This window comes from Anas platyrhynchos, chromosome Z (genome assembly GCF_047663525.1).
Source record: "Anas platyrhynchos isolate ZD024472 breed Pekin duck chromosome Z, IASCAAS_PekinDuck_T2T, whole genome shotgun sequence".
Taxonomy (NCBI): Eukaryota; Metazoa; Chordata; class Aves; order Anseriformes; family Anatidae; genus Anas; species Anas platyrhynchos.
The window spans coordinates 2,275,013-2,292,813 of record NC_092621.1 but is presented as its reverse complement, the minus strand read 5'-3'; the positions used below and the strand labels follow the sequence as shown (position 1 = coordinate 2,292,813).

At 40.7% G+C, this 17,801-nt stretch overlaps 1 protein-coding gene across 11 annotated transcripts in view; it reads right to left on the bottom strand.

Moving 5' to 3' along the window:
- Positions 1-17,801, bottom strand: part of DYM (dymeclin) — a 162,843-nt gene that overhangs the window by 26,536 nt on the left and 118,506 nt on the right. For all 11 annotated transcript variants that reach the window (XM_072030751.1, XM_072030756.1, XM_072030757.1 and 8 more), the window contains 2 exons: positions 15,594-15,776; positions 6,437-6,550 (listed from right to left, as the gene is read on the bottom strand). In XM_072030751.1, coding sequence (XP_071886852.1) covers positions 6,437-6,550; positions 15,594-15,776 — 297 coding nt within the window. The remainder of the gene's footprint in view (positions 1-6,436; positions 6,551-15,593; positions 15,777-17,801) is intronic.

The window sequence follows — 17,801 nt, the reverse complement described above, 5'->3', positions numbered from 1 at the left end:
CTTATTTTGAACTACAACCCCAAAGATCTGTGTTTTGTTTCCCCTCTGGGATGACAGAGTTAAGAGCCTGACTGCTGCTTTTCCTTTCTTTCTTTCCCCAAGTATTAGAAATGCGCAGTCAGGAGTTCCCATATGCTGAATTATGTCAGTGTGTACCTACCATTAAGCACAATAATAGACAGGTTTTTCAATAGTATTTTTCCACATATTTAAGTTAGATCTTGCCTACACACAAGTTTGCACCATTTAATTTAACAGATTTAAATGATATAAACTCCTGCCTGGACATACTTATTATAAAGTGGTGTCACTGAGTTTAGTTTCAACTCATTCTCAACAATTTAAGCAGCTGGGCTTACATTAATAGAAGAGCACCTGCGTAAGGGTTTGCCCTTGTTCAGACAGACAGGTTGTTAATCCCAGTTTAAGATTAGCCAGAGTCAGCTGAGTGCAGACATGTCTGACTTGCATGCTCACAGCTTCAATGATAAGTTATTTTCTGACCACAAGGCCCATAAAAACTTTCTAGATCATTTTTCCTGGAATCTTGATTACCCAAAATCGTATTTCGCAATGGATGTAGAGTATATACTTCTCCACCCTAGGTCTCCGAGAATCTAACCTCTAAAATGAATGCCTTCAAAAGACACATGAATTATTGTTCATTGCTTACAGGTCAGCTCACGGAAGCAGGGAAGTTTGACATCTTAATTGAGGGTATAAGTTGCCAGAAGGAAATATGCCATCTATAAATATTATTCTTAGCATATGTTTGGCGTTTTGGAAAAGCCCAAAAAGCACTTTGTTTAAAAGTTTCTTACACTTCTCTTACTAATCCGATCTTCTTCAGGCTAAGGGTTAACAGCAGTTGAGGGTCAGCAAAGGGAAGTCTGCATTATAGATGCCTGCCTAATGTCAGCCCTAAGGATGTGTTAGACACAATCGGCTTCCACTATAGTAAGATCTTTGACCTTCAGTCAGAAAAACATAAATAACAGAAAGAATTTGATGGAGAATTTATTTTTTAAGGAAGTTTTCTGTCTCTCTTGGTTAGTACTGTGCCCTAGAGCTCTGAACAGGAGTTGCTGTTCTCCTTAACTCCCTCCTCTGCCCCTACCTCTTTACAGTGTCATACAGAATTAGTTTGTGCATTCTTCTCTCTATCTAAAACCCACAGTAGTGTAGCACTCTTCCAGCAGTTAAACAAATGCAAGAAAGCTGTGCATAGCTTAAGAATCACAGATCCGCCACAAGGTTTACTTGAGATCATTAAAAACCACTGTATCTTGACTCCAAAGCCCACATCTTGCTGTGGCCAAATGATCACTGGGGGGGTTTAGGACATCAGGACTCCGGAAACAAAAGTGTTGCAGCTATCACCAGGAGCGATTGTAATGGAAGACGGGGCAATGGGTGATCTCTCACATTAGGCAGCACGCATACACAATTTTCTTTGTAATGTGGGGCACTGTTGCAAGTGCTACCCACGTCGTGCCACTCTGCACAGTGTGACAATACAAGTGACTGCACATGACATCTCCTCTCTCCTAACTGCATCCTGACCTTTCCAGAGAGCTCAGCAGCCAAACCAGAGACTGTTTAGGCTCCCTCAGTGTTGGCAAGTTCAGTACGCACTTGCTTTTATAGGTACACCTTCCTTCATAGATGCAAGCACTTTGCACTCCCCCTTGACCAGTTGGCCCCGCAGAGATGTGTCCCAGCAGCAGCACTGCCATGGCCGTGCAGAGCATACCTCGTGTGCTCAGCACCACGCTCGCTCATGCCTGGCACGGGAGGCAGCTTGTGGGAAGGCCCTGCACAGCCAGCAGCAGCTGAGCGGGCCCAGATTGCGGCACAGCTTCTCTACCAGCTGAGGAGCAATGCCTGAGTCCTGGCCAAGCCCCTTTGCTCTAGACAGCCAATTCAAGTGGAAAAGCACAACAGCATTTGAAGCAAAGGGTTTTATCTGTGGCCAGGAGCTGGGTTAGGAACAAAACTCAGCTTTGCAGCGAAGACGAGCCATACGCATTCACAGCCAGGAGCTAGATGTACACATTTGCTGCCACCTCCATCAACAACCATGTTATTTTTATGACATTTTTGGTAGCAGAATTTTTGATGTTGGCGCAGCTTCCCCAGGAGCTGGGTGATATGCCAAGGATACAAAGCTGTGCTGGCCTGGCTGCCAGGCAGTACCTACCGGCAATCCCATGACAATTTACTGCTTTCCCCTGCTCTCTGGTGCCTTGATGATTAGGGGCTTTTTCCTATGAAACAAATGGAAGTGGAAGGAGCTGGAAGTGCATGGCTAATAGAAGGGGAAACCTATGAAAAGTGCTTTTAACACCTAATGCAAAGCTTGTTCTGTCAAGAGATTGAAGGCTTTTACCTCTGCTCCTTTCACGTGTTCTGTGAAATTTTAATGCCTGTGAAACTAGAATGCACTTCAATAAATATTAAATTTTGTACCATACCAAAAGGGTGCAAGCTGATAGCATAATGGCATGTCTGCATAACACATCAAGAATATATGACAGAATGCACACTGATGACAAAAATACTAATTGACACAGTGAGAAAAGGAGCAGGGCAGCTCAGAATATGTTCATGAAAATGAAGTCTCTGCTTTAAGTGGCTTAGCTAATGGGAAGTTTTCTTTTATAAAACCTTAACCATGGCCTCCCAAGTGTGATCATTCCATGAACCCAAATGTCAGTTTCCAGTCAACAGCTGGCATTCGAAACAAGTTTTCCAACTTATTGTAGAAGACCAGTTATCAGCTGGCTAACTCCCCTTAAAATCCTGAGATAACTCGCAGGCTCCAGACACAGTGTTGCTTCTCTCACTCTCCGACTCCTGAAAGCGCAGATAGTTCACCAAAGGGAAGAAAGGCAGCCTGAGAACTTTAAAAAATAAAAATAAAGAATGAGACCAATTTTCACCTATCACTATGATCTCTAAATTGCCTTTAATAAGCTTCTGCAATAAAACAGGGAGCCTGGATTGTGGGCTGCTCGTCTGCGAAGGAGACAGCTCTATCTCTAAACCATGGCTTCTGCCTCAGTCACGGGCATATTAACTTCATTTATCTCCTCCCACAGACCGAAGGAGAAATAACCAGCTCTTGATTTCAGCACCTGCCCTTTATCTCTCTGTTTATGCACAAGTCTTCTAAAAGGCTAATTACTCAGCTTGGACTTTCCCTGCCTTCCACAGCACATGGCTAAAAGCATACGCTCAAAGTAATGCTAATTATATTGTTTGTATTCAATGGCAGTCGGGTTGCTCCAGAACTGTAAGGAAAATATGAGTTAGATCTTCCATTTCCCAACCATTATTTGCCAGGAAAAGGTATCTTTCCTTACGCATATACCTACATACATGCCCTACTGCTAACACACATGCTCGCTTTGCGTCACACGTTACTTCCCACAGTGAAAGGGAGCAGGAGTACGAGGGTGTGCTACAAAGCTGATAAGCTCCATTATGCAGATCAGGATCATGGCTCTAAGTGCTGTTATTTTTAGTTTACCTTTATTCATGTTTGAACTATGGTCTAAGCAAGACTCAAGATCTGAATACATATAACGCCTCTTGAATGCTCATTTCCTCAACAAAGGCCAAGATAAGCAACTTGAAAACATTCGCTATATTTATCTGTGCATACATTACGTACTCATACATAAGGAAAAAGACCATTGTTTGAGCTGCAGAGGAGCAAGAGAGTAAAAGTGCTGCTTCATTCCTCATTTTTCCAAATCTCAATTTGTATTTATTAAACCACCTCCCTCAAAGAGTTGAAGCTGAAGATGGCAATTTCTAGGAGGTAAGTGTAGTATCTCTGCAGGGGCTACTCTACTTTAGAGCACTTGAGTATACCATGGTAAAAGCAAGGATGGCTGGAAAATTAATTAGTAATTAGCTGAAAAGCTGATCCAAAAATTCTCAGGATTAAGCTCCACAGCTTTTCACGTTGTAATTACATGTAGGTCGTGTCAACCCAGATGCAACTGACCCATAACTCCTCCACACATTGTCCAAGCTGTCCAGGCACAAGCCAACTCCTCTCCAGAAGCCACTTCTGTCAATTGGCTGTGCCCAAGCTAGTATGTGCTCGAAAAATGTCCTTTCAGCAGGCAGTATTAGTTGCTCTGTGCAGCTATACAGCTTCCAGCTCACAGATGGGAGCTCAGTGTTGTGAACAGCCACTGGGCCTATTGTGCAGGCAGAGCAAATGTGGGTAGGGCTGCTCCCACCCATCCAGACATGCCCAGAGAGTGTCATTAAAGACATGAGGATTAAAGCTTTCTCCTTTATTTAGCTGCTGAAATTCCTCAGAGTTGCCAACGTTATTGTGTAACTGTATCTTTAGTCTGATCTTAATATGATTTTGTCAAGCGCTAGAATAGCTTCCCCTGGAAACCTCAGAGACTAAAGGAGGAAAGCCTGAAAAACAGCAAGACTTGTGAGACCCTTATGAGAGAAATGTAAGGGCAGATGGTATGATGACTTACAACGTGATTTCTGTAGGAGGGAATTGTGTGCTACTCACCATTACTGTCTTTGTGAAGAAAGGGAGTTATGAGCATCTACAAATTAATGCATGCAGTTGTTGATGCCAATGTCAGTGTCACCAGCTTTCTCCACACAGAAAAGTAACCTGCTATGACCAAACTCTTGCTTAGCAAAGGGATTAAAGGGATTAAAGGGATTTTTTTTGGGAAAAAAAAACAAAAAAAAAAGAGATAAAATCCGGTACCGGTAGGTGCAAGTGGCCAGTGTAGAAGAATTGTGTCCCCATAACCCCATAACCATTCAGTTGGTAAGCCTGCCCCAAACTAAAGTCTTTTGAAGCAAAGGTAAGCATTCTAAGTCACACTACAACCATCCTTAAAATAGGAAGCCCTGTACTGCTTGGTAAGGACTTACAGAGTTTAGTAGTTGCCAAAAAATTTTCATTTGTTGACTTAAGTGGCACTATAAACATGTCAATTTGAACACTTTATCATTAATGCACAAAAACGTAAGCTTGACAGGATTTCACTCCTGAAACAACACTTCTTTAAATTGTGGCCCAACATGCAAGTCAATCTGGCACACTAAGTAAGTGATAAAACCTTCAATTTCTGTAAGCAACAAACTTATTTAGCGATGGCTCTATGTCAATAATCACTGCAGTCTTGTAACAGAAGAGCTTTTAATTACCTGCACATAAGAATGTTGTCACACACACAAAAAAAGAAGCTCACAGAAAGGAAATGCGAAGGGTCCGGTGTTTCTCTGTAGCCTGGTTTTGTACACATTGCTACTGACTAGTCACAGCACCATCATTCAGCAAGGGTACAACCTGAAGGATTTGGATCCAACAACTCCTTTGCTGCTATTTAGGCTATTCCTGTACTGCAGCTCACAGCTCTGACTAGAGACCAATTTCTCCTGAAGTAATTCAGTCTGGTTGGCTTGCTACATGGGCCATCTCAGGGACACTGGGAACTGTAGGAAATACATTAGTATATGCAGTCAGATAGACAATTCCCACTGGGTGTTTTAAAATTACCAGGGTATAAATAAATTACCAGCCGTCGCCAGTAGCTGTGTGTACTCAGTATGCCTTATCAGATGATATTTTCCTGAAGTTACTACAAAAGAAATGGGTCTTGAGAAGAAGCTCCTGCTCTCTTATCATGGAGTAAGAACAAAAATGGTTCTGCATTAAGTATTTAAAATACACTTGGCACAGTGGAGAAGCAAAAATTGTTGTGGATATAAAAAAAAACACACCACAGAGCTCCCATTTGTGTACGTACTTACACAGATTTCATTATTGCAGTATTTAAACATCACACAGCCATTAATGGATTTTAGCCTCACAAAACCTGTCAAGTTGGTAAATCCCTTGTGAGATTTGAGATTCTCAGAACAGAACAGAGGGGTCTGCTCAGGATTATATAGAAAGCTCACAACCATGTTGACCAGACTTGCAGTTCCTGAATTGATTTTCACTGGGTTGGTTTATTCTTAACCCGAGACTAAAGCCACAGAAATTTATCTTTGTAACATGTTATGTAGACCTAAATGGAGATGCAGAACTCTAGAGAAAGAAGAATGTACTAACAAAAAAATGAGAACAAGACTCTGGTTATACCTTAATAACACACAGAGAGGTGCACCTTAGAGAGATCATGAAGAAAAACTTACCCTTAGCTGATTTTAATTCCTCCACATTTAAATTTAATAACTATTCAAGAAAATTCACCCAAACATTCAGTACAAATTAGGAATTTAAATGAAAACATATACATATTGCAATCCAAAAAGTAATCCCTTATCAGCCACTACTGATAGGAGAAATGATGTTTTGACATTACTGATATAAAGTGTATGTATGTAATTGATTGAACAGTACGCTTTAATTGACGAGGTCTCGAGCACTTACTCTTAGCCTGTCTTTGGGCAAAGCAACAGCTCCCTGCTTGATGATTTCCAGAACCCGCTCCACTGACAGTTCAGCTCCAGCTTGCTCTAATCGGGAGCTAAAAAAGCTGATCACCTGGAATGAAAAATCAGAGCACATAAACAAATAGAAAAGAAGAGATCTTTGTATCAATTTACACATGAAGCTTTCATCTTCTTTCCCTGGATAAATACATCTGTACTTTTTAAAGAATAAGCATGTCCTGGCTTGTGTCACAATTAGAAAAACTTTGTTAATGACAAATTAGCATAATTATCAGTATTCTCTTGCTGTCCTGTTTTCAATGTGTGGATGAATTTACAATTTAACGCATACAGCTGAATTAATAAATTAAGATTTTCAAGCACACTGAAAATATCTAATAAATTAAGATTAATTTAAACTAAGATTTTCAAGCACACTGAAACATAGCTTATAATCCTATCCTTCTTCTCAGGCAGGATTTTCTGGGCATTCTTGTCTACTTTTTCATAGTTTGAGCCAGAAATTTAGTTTAGTTTTCAAGTATTAAAGTAAAATCCCTTTGTTTTCCATGACTCCCACACTGGGGGCTCTAAGAAAACCATTCAATACCTTAATAGAACTACAAGAGTCTACACGACTTGCCCAGTGGTTTTGTAGCATCCAAACCCACAGTGACTTGAAAAAAAAACACAAACCAAACCAAAAAAAACCCTCTTCTTTCCAAATTAACTACCCAAAGTCCCTCATAAACCTCCTCCATCACAAATCCCAGGCCCAAGGACCTGTATACTCCCTCTCTCAATGCTCTCATTCTCCCTGGTGAGGCCAAGATGATTTTCATCGTATTTCCCCTCCAGCCCCCCTTTCTGTGACCCAGCTGGTCCTTGTTAGATAGAACACAGTTAGGTCAGGCTTTAACTTTTATCCCTCTCCAAGCTCAGTAGGTCACACCAGCAGCAGACATTCCACCGGCAGTTCTCCATGTGGGACATCAGAAAACCTCCATTTCTATAGCTCCTTTCATCCAAAAAAGAGCACATTTTGCAAGCCCCATCCCTTCTCCCAGAGGAACTCGTCAGTCACGCAGGGGAACTGAAGCTCAGAACAACAAGAAAAAGATATGGGGCAAAACTTCAACACCTACTTAGAGTCCTTTGAAAGCACAAGGTGGTCAGAGGAACTTCACAGAGCCTGTGCACATGTGAGCACCCAGCTGCCCCTTGGTTGGGGCCATGCATGGTTTTCACTCGCTGCTGGTAGGTTGCCCGACTTCTCGTACGTGTTGGACACACTATTCTCTGCAAAGTGGCAATGTTTGCTTGTGGCTGAATTGTGACCTCCAGCGCATCAAGTAATCTTTGTTAATTCTCCCAAGTAGAAGGGGGAAGAGTGTATTATGCTACAAAATCTCTGCTGAGCTCTCTTTGTTCTGTAGTGAGACACAGCTGGAGCCAGAAACCATTACCCTAATTATGCCTCCCAGCTCAGCTGCTGTTAATAAAACAAAGACAGCTGATGGCTTGATTTCTTTGGGATTCAAATTTGTTGTTCCTCTCCTGTGATCCTCGAAACTCTAGCTCTTGTTTTGAGCAGGTAGATTTGCTGGATCTTAAAACAATTTTCTCTAGAAACTGTGAAGCACCAAGTGGGATACAGAGACGACAGTTGCTGCAAGCTGCTTTTTGGGTTAGTGTATATGTATCTATAAAAATGTGTTTTTTTTGGTTCTGATTCTGTTTTATTTAACTCCACGGAAGCATGAAAACCAGTCAAGGGAAAATTTATGTTTAACCTTCTGTATCGCTGTTACGATTATCTCTGTACTTGAATAAGAGGGGAGAATTTCACTGCCTCTGGCAGAAGCAGCAGGTAGGTTTTACATTCTAACAGATAAGGACTGACTGCAGCACTGGGATCTCCAATCCTTGGGAAGAAAAAATAAAAGGAACAGGAAGATGTACTGAGTTTATAAGTGAAGGCACTGGAGGGAGGAACCAGAAATTACACAGGAAAATGGCAAGAAACAGCTTGCACAAAGAGCAGGAGGACCTCAGAGGGAGGCTGACATGGTTTTGGCATAGAGTCTGGGACAAATTGCTGGTAGAGGATACATAGCTTCTATAGAAACAAGAAAGTTGCCCACAAACTTCGAAAGAAAAAACACCTTCCTTCATTTCAACACTTGTCTGTTGTCAGTAATCATGGGTGAAACCTATCCTCGCCCAGGGCAGGCTCATGCAGAGAATACATCTCACTAGTGTTCCTTGCTAGCTCAAGCTCTTCTAAACCACAACAAAAGCAAAGCTTAATATTGGGCTTTTAATCAGAAGGATAAAATTCTATCATAAAGCATACACATAAACAAATGAAGCTTACAGATACTATGTGAATCTTGGCATTTCCTATTTTGGAAAAACAAACGCTCCAATCTGAACATGTTTTTAAAAGTTTTTTATATTTGTGTGATAAAGGTACTAATCTTGGTTGAGTTATATTCCACAAAGAACAAAAGTGAGATAGGCTTCCAATATTTACAGGGCATGTCAGCGTTTCAAGGAATTTTGAATTGCTATTTTTGGTATGTAGTTGAAGACTAAAATTAAAAATATCCACTTAAATAATAATACGTGTCTCTAAGTGTTATTTGTCTTTCTACTTCAGACAAAATGGAACTGGAGTAATTCTTTTTGTAACCATGATAGTAGAGTACTCCTATGAGATACTGGTTACAAGAAAAAAAAAAACAAAAAACAAAAAGAGATGAATTATATAGAGGACATACAAGAAGAGGCATTTGCTTATTAACATTATATTAGCAATAAAATCAAAAAGCATCCAGCATGACCTCCCTACTTCCCGAGTTCCCATCTCTGTACCTGAAGGTCAAACACTTTACCTACTTATCTGCCCAAATACAAAAGATGAAAATGAAAGCTTAACATAATGTCAAGGAAAAGTAGCCTTTTCCTTTGAAGGAGCTTTAATTATTTTCCCCACATCAGTAACAGAGCTGCATTTAAAATAATCTTGAAAATGAACAGATTTCAATTCTGTGTCCACTTAAAAGAAAACAAACTAGAAAAAGCGAAATGTCTGGATAGTATTAAATGAGTTTCAAGTTTTAGCACATGCTTTAAAAGCTAATGCTGAGCACATTATTCTAAAGTATAGAAAAAAGCAGATCTCAGCACAGATGAAAACTAGACAGATGGGCATTTTTTTTTCTTGTCGTACCTATTTTTGATATTCTGAAAGTTATTCTCTCACTGATCACTTGGGTAACTGGTCTATGAAAGTTGAAAATAACTGCAAACCCTGCAACGCAAAGCTTAACTAGACCCTGTGAATTACCTAGATCCAAGTCATGACGTGTGCTGAAAGGCCCTCTCCATGCAAGGAACACAACCCATTTCAAAAAGCTCTCTCCAATCTGGCTTCCATATTAACAGAGATTAAAAGGCATGTTTAATCCTGGATTAAACAACCCCTCATCAGGAATATATTATCAGTGTCCAGATAAAACTGTGTATCTGGAGGGTGCAGTGCTTTGCCCTCTCCAGAGCACCTAATTCTGGTTGTGCAATGTGCATGCAGCTGCATGGCTTGGTTGCCATCAGCTCGGGGATTTCTTGAGCAGAATAGACTGCAGCACAAGTTCTGGTGGCATAATATACTCAAGACCTCTAAACAAAAACCATTTTCTATAGTGATTTCCAAAATTGTTTTTCATAAACGTTTCTATTTAAGAGGTCATTTTTTCCTGAGACTCATCTTTAGTCCTTTTGTTTTCTAAACAAGAAATTTACAACATATTTCCAGAAACTAAAAGTACTACAAAAAAAGTTAAAATGATTTAGATTTAAAAGAGACATTTTAGGTTTTGGAGATTTCTTTTTAGGTTATGAGGAAATAACCACGGAGTCTATTACTTTGTCCATCTATTGTTTTCAATATGACTGACAGTCTGAGGTGAAGAAATATGTATTTATATTTACTATAGCACAGACCAGGTAGCACAGCTATCAAGGACAAGATGTTTTCTCCACTTGGATTCTTTCAGTGTAAACTGAAGTGCTGCGAGGCCCCAAATCCATTCGCATGCAGTAGTGCTGCCTAACCAACACTACAACTCTTCACTTTCTCCTGCAGCTAAAAATAACAGTGCAATTCACTGTTGCCTCCTCTGCTCACAATTTTCAAGGTTAGCTCTGCAAAAGAGAAAAACAACTTAACAGCAAATTAAAAAGTTTGGATTCCTTTTTCATTTCCTTTTTTTCGTTTTCTGTGTGAAGTGATGGGAAGAGAAAGACACATTTTGACATTTGCTATTTAACATTTCCAGCCTTGTTCACCACTGATAGAGTAACACTGTGGCACCAAAAGGAGAAGAAAAGGGGAAAACAAACCTCTTGTTACAAGGTAGCACAGGATTAGCACTTCATCTAAGTAGCTTCCTAAGGAAAACATAAATCACAGCTACGTTCAATAGCCGACAGTCATCCTCTGTCCTGGAGGGAAAAAAGCAAAACAACCCTCCCTGGAGCCACCCTGTTAAGAAGGGAAGCAACTGCTCCAGGTAGTTCAATAGCAGGAGAAACGCAAAAGGTTTATCAGCAGACTTGAAGTACTGAAGGTACTTGAAGTACTGAAAAGGTTTTCAGCTTCACCTTGAAACTAGGAGTACATTCAAAGATGTGACCTTTTCAAGGTGCTCTGCTTCCAATTCCTCACTCCTGGCAAAGAGAATGGGTAGGAGTGGGGAGAAGGGAAAAAAAACACTGAAAGTTTTTAGCCAGTCTCTAACAATTAGCAGGATCAAGGTTTTTCTGCAGGCTTTTTAAGGAAAACCATGAAAAATTAGTTCTCATGCTCACGGCAAGTCCTGCAGGTCTTGAAATAGAAGTTGCTATGCCAGAGCCAAGCCAGCTCAACTAATTTTAAAATCTAGCAGGGAAATGTCTTTGGAGAATTAAATTCCTAGTAGGAAATTGCATCAATCTGATCCTTTGCATCACTAAGCCATTGCTCCCGACCTCCTGATTTCTATCAGGCTATTTTGCAAACAAAATTCTAGCAGCTCCTAGATAAGCCTGTTCAACCGCACGGTATCTATCAGTAGCTCACAGAAGACTTAGGAAGAATGAAAGTAACAAAAGCCAATGAGATCTTATGATGGTCATGAACCAAACTCATCTTTAGAAATTACTAGTGAAGAGTCTTCACTGAATTCCTGGCACATGTGAACCTGCTGACCAAATTATAGACCACCTTGAAAACAGAGGCACGGAGAGAGCTCACAGCTGAAACATTTCTGCAGTAGGCCAGAACAGGAACCGTGGCATTCCTCTTTGTTCACCATCCATAGGAAGAATATCCCATTTAGCTAAACAAGATGCACAATATCCCATTAAGATAACTTTCTAAAATGAAAAGTAAATTAATGGGAAACAGAAGGTATTTTGATTTCAGTTTCTTCTGTACAGCATTAACTGTTCCCATATGTTCCCAATCAGCTGGCAATGGTGATTTTTAGCTTATTTATAAAAACCCAGAGGTAGACAGTATAATACAGTTTTCAATAAAATAATGTTCTATACGCTGATGACCCCTTAAACATTCATCTGTTTTTGCCTCAGCTGTGAAGCTCACAGAGGTTACTTGTTATCTCCAGCATTACCTTTGCAGAGTAAACTGAATAGTCCAAACCCTGAGGCAAAGTCCTGAGTGACTGTGCCAAAGTCTGCACGGAGTTAATCTGGGCAATTGCCACCCTGCTCCGAGCAGCTGGTTGAGCTGCAAAGCCGTACTCGGATGCACATGTGCCTACAGACACTTCTGCTCTGTCTCCTGCCCCAGTGTTACCAGTCAAATGCTGGTCAAGCTGGAGCTCTCCAGTGTTAAGTCCCTGGAAATCTACCACAGTGCTTCATTATTATAAACATCAGAAAGTCTTTCCTTACGCCTACCTGTGAATCTCCTCTGCCACAATTTACACGAGTCACTTGCCCTACATGCCACAGGTACATAGAACAGGTTATTCACTTTCTCTTCACAGCTGTGTTTTATTTGAAAAATATCAGGTCTAGTCGTCTTTTGGGCTAATCAGCACCTGTTCTACTTGTCCTTAGAAGTCCTGTTTTCTACAGCTCTTGTTTCTCCCTAGAATTTCTTCCATGGTGCCTAAACCCAGAGTAATCCAGCTAGCACATTGCTAGCACAAGCAGGCTGAGAGGACACCTCTGGGCTTCTGGGCTATAACCCCTTTGCATACCCACAAAGGACTGCAGCAGATGCCTTTTTCCATCTAAACAGTAAACTACAAGTTACTATTTTCTCAGTACGTTTTCCAACTCATTATGTTTTTTGTTTCTTTGTTTGTTTTTTAGATTTTTTTTTTTTTAGCATTTTTACCTCTCCTGTGCTTCCTATTTTGGTTTAAAAACAGTAATTATTGAAGTCAAGATATGTCATTCTTATTTTATACATTCGTGACATGGCAACCTAGCAACTGTTTCACTGCCCCAAAATCATTACAGATTGTTCATATGCAGTATTTTGGCCAGCTTTCTTCAACACAGAGCACTACCATGCTGTCTAGTAGTATTTCTGTTCCAGATACAAATCTGCAGTACAGTTTAGGACAATAAAATCTTACACCCTATCTATGTAAGAAGGATTTTGCTGAAGCACTGGGGGACATCACAGTGACACAGAGCAGAACATACACCTGCTTACATGGACGCCTAGTGGCATCTGGTGATGGAAATAACGCTTGCACAGTAGGGTGGGTGGACATAATCCAGGTGTACTTCCCTGTGTAAAAGAACCCATGGATGGAACCAGTACGCAGCACAGACCCTGAAGACAGGCTCTAGGGGTTGGGAAAGGTAACTTCTCTCCCCATCCTGTGACTAAAAGCAGCAGCTCTTGGCACTTACACCTACCATCTACACGCTTCGGGCCACACATACAGGGTGGCAACTTCATTGCTATACATTGAGCACGGCAGCATCAAACCCAGTAGGAATTCCTTGGTGTATAGGAAGCTGGTGGATTCACTCTCTGAATAACCATCCCAGGCCACACAAGAAACCTGGCTAGCTCAGCATGTTGTCTCTAAGAGTTGGCTGGGATGGATGTTAAAAAAAATAAAAAAAAAGAATATGAGCAGGTCAAGAAGAGGGAGATCCTCCCATATCCTCCCATGAACACAGCCTCCTAGCTTCCAACAACATATTTTAGGAATTTCTTGAGCCAGCAGCACACTTCGATTTCATGTGATCTCACCATCCTGTGTGGCCATGACAACAGAGCTCTCACCTCCATCACTGCAGAGAAATGCTGGAGCAAAGTTTGGGAGCCAGCATCTCATTTTGGTTCTTCTCAAATACTGCCCACATGTACAGCAAGGCTAACATGCTTTGCCAGTCTTTCAAGTGGTAGAAAGACCAGTACAAAATTGTTGGCTTTAGCACACAAGACAAAGGCTTGTTCTATACAGGATGGTAGCACTGCTGATAACATGTATGAACTGGAGGATGTGGCAGGCTGGAAGAGGAGTCAGCTGAATCTAATATTTTATTCACATCTGCAAGCCTGACAGCTCTCACCACTTGCCAGCTGGTGACAGGTACATTTTTAAAAAAATCTTTTTTTGACATCCTCGCTTCTCTAACAAAGGAGCTATTTAAAAATTCAACATGCTCCCCTGGAAAGCTTTAAATAGTTTCAGAATATAACTGGCATTATGCTGTAACCCAGTATTAAATGCTTTTGGGGAGGAACTGTTTAAATCGTCGAGGAAAACCTACGTTTAACTGTTACAAGGGAAAGGACATGCTGCTTTCTGTGGAAGGCGAGGAGCTATCAGGCACAAGGACCTGCCAACCATTAGTTTTCCTGGTTCTGGACATGCAGACAGAGAAGGCCCCTATCTCATTCAGGAATGAAGAACAGTTATCTTGACTGTACCCAGTTCTGCTTTAAACAACCTGGAGATGACTTGTCCTAATCATCCAGGCAGTATCATGCTGTCTGTACTCTGCAGCTGCCAAAAGTTTGGACAGCTTTGAGCTCTGAAACCTCTGCTCTCCGAACTCTTGCATGACCAGAAAATATGAAGTGAGAACAGAAGAGGAAGGCTTAGGTACAGGACAGGATTTCACTTCTACATTTTTGTCAAGAGTAAAAATTACTTTCCTTTATGGATCATCAAAAATCTGTCAATCTTCTGTAGTATTTTAAAGTAAAGGCAAATCAAAAAATAACCTCTGCAGATTTTTACTCATACTGAATAAATGCCCTATTCACTGCAGCAAGAAATTTAGCAGCCTGTTCAGCCTCCACTTCCAGCATTTTGCATCCAGAGGTCACAGCATGACTTCAAGCATTGCTCAGCTCTGTAAATACTGCCTAGAGGACATACAGGGGCTTCTTGCACTTTACAGCTGTTATTTTCTAGCAGGAATCATTACTCAGGTCCTCAATATTAGCGTTAATGCCACTATGAAATGTAGCAGAAATCAGCTAACAGCTAACTGTTATCCAAAGTCAGATGCCAATATGCAGCCCATGGAGAACCACACTGGTAACAAATTCTGGTCCAAGTTATTTCCTTTTGTTTTCTTCTAAAGCATTTACTTTCCCAACAGGATTGCTGAGTGGTGTGGAGAGACACTTTGTAGGTGAAAGCAACATACGTTCAGATACAGGCCAGGCAATGAGGCAATTGAGTGCCTGCTCATAGCTATTTAACAAAGTCCCCCATGATCATTAATTAAAATTGTGATAGGAGTAACAGAAACAAAGATGATTTCTTGATAATGAAATCCATCTTTTTTTTCCTCTGGAAGACAGGCTTATAACAAGGGGCAGTTAAGAGAAGTTGACACTGTTCTTCCTTAAAGGAAGTGAAAGATGTGTCACAGGTTGGGAATTCCTTACCAGAGGCATCTCCAAATCCCTCTGGCTCTGCTGAATAAAAGATGTTGCCCAAAATAAGTCACATTGGAGGCCCAGAGAATAGGAGAGGGAAACTCAACATTTAAACACATTCTAAAAGAAACTGAGAGAGATGAATATTTTCCACCTCTCAAAAAGGATAAAGAGATCAAATAACAAAGTGTAAGCATCCTTTAAATAATAGATCACTTACCAGATCTATATTTTGCATTATGTCCTGGAAGGAAGGGTGAGTTCGAAATTGCTCAAACAGATCCCTCTTGTAAAGCAGTGCGTACACCAAGTTTGGGTTGTGATGAAGGGAATTGGTCAGGCAGGAGTTGATAATCTCTAACATCATTCGGATCACTTCCTCGATCACATTCAGGTCTTGTGCCTTTAAGAAAGGAATAAAAGGTTAGTGTGCCCTTTTCCATTGTAAAAAATATTAGGTAATAAAGACAGTGCATAGGCAATTATTACTAATGGAGCTATTAGCTGGTTAATGTCTCAATGGTGAACTAATCTGGCATGCCTGAATATCTGGAAAGAGATCTGTTTTCTACGGTAATAACCAAAATCTTAACTGAATGCATTGACTCTAGTATTCAGCCTTACAGCTTGATTTTCTCAATAGGAACCATCATCTCATCGCAAAGAGCAAATATTGCAACCAAATTTATTAAGGGTTAAAAGAACATCAGTCTTTTCAATCCTTCCTCTGCTAGGTAAAAGCAGTTCAACATCAATTTAGTTTCACACATTTTACTTTTGGTCCCTTGTCAGGGGGAGGTAGGGGATAGGGAATAGGGAGAAGAAGAGAGGTGGAAACAGTAAGAAAAATCAGAAAAATAGAAAGTGGCTGTCAAAAAGGGAAGCAGCAATGACAAGGGAGGAAAATTGACTGCATCAAAACACATAGTACCTTGAATGTTTGCCTCTGTTCTGTTCTCCAGACTTTGTCCCTGGCTTTTTTTTTGTTGTTGTTCTTTTAATTCAGCATCGAAGAACACTCATAATAAATAAAAAAGAAATCTCCTTTTGTAGTGCACTAAGCCATAACACTCAAGATAAACTTGTAGAGTTTTTCATCTTGTCGATGGCTCTGACACGTCATTCCGGATGACTACTGAACTCAAACTCTCCAAGCTGAACAGCCTGCCACCAAGTACGAGCTGGCATGTGTGTTGGCACTGTCTAACCACGGGCAGCCTGCTGGGTTTCTCTCCTCGGGCTGCACATCAGGATATGCCTGATGAGGTTGTTCAGGCTGGAAAGCTGCCCTCCCCTGGGACAGGGGAAAAAGGCAAATCTACTTTGTTCCTATCACTAGGTCTCCCCACCACATCAAAGGTCAGACTTTACAGGTCTGGCAAGAATGTGAATCATGCCAAACTGGCTTGAGTTTTTCTGCTGGGTACAAACACTGAAACCACTGGCACTTGCTTTTGCTGATTACCTGCAAAGTAGTCATTTTCTGAGTTATCATAAGGCACTTAAATACTTCATAATGAGGCTGTACTTGCAACAGCATTTTGTTGGACTGTCATTCAATCTGTACCCAGCTGAGTTATTTTCTATTATAGGGTAGCGTTGCAGGAATCATCACTTGTCAGATAAATGCCACTGCTCTTACCAAGGCAGAAGAGACTACAGGAACTTGTCACTATCCTGGTTAGACTCATATAAAGAGTAAAAATCTTTGCTACCACTTTGCTCTGGCTACTTTCAATTCAAAGCAAAGATACGTAATGACAGTTTCTTCCTGCAACATAGATAGGGCAGAAGGCTGCATCATTCCCTTAACCCGCTCCTCCAGCTCTTCCACTGCACTGAGAACTGCAGAGAAGGGGAAGCCTGTTCTCATATTGCTGCAGAAACAAAGCACCACTGCAATCCAGTTACCCCACAGCTTGCCTTCTGCATATACAAAGGAAATTTGTGATTACTTTTTTTTTTTCTCTCTTGAAGAAACAATATTTGGTGTGATATTTTGAAAATTTTGAAAATTCCAAATGAATTTTATTCTTTAACAATGATGTCTGCCTGACTGTGGAGGTCACAGGTTCTGTTCTGAACATGAGGATCTCCTCTCTTTTAATGACTTTACCTCAACCACCGTAGCTAACAATATTAGCAAAAACCCTTACAAACCTGATCACTGCAACTACTTAATCTGTCAATGGGATCATATTCTTCTTTGACAGAAACAATCCTTACATTCAAAATGCAGGTGGTTCCTCTCTGGTTTTCTAGTTAGAATGCTTAGAAATAGTATCCCATTTAGATGCTCTGAAATGCATATAATTAAGAATACTGGACAAAAACTGAAATAATTGCTTCAGCTGGAATCTGAAAAAAAAAATCTAGACCTGGTTAACTCATCAGTTGAGTGATACTTGCCAATCAACTTGGACTTATT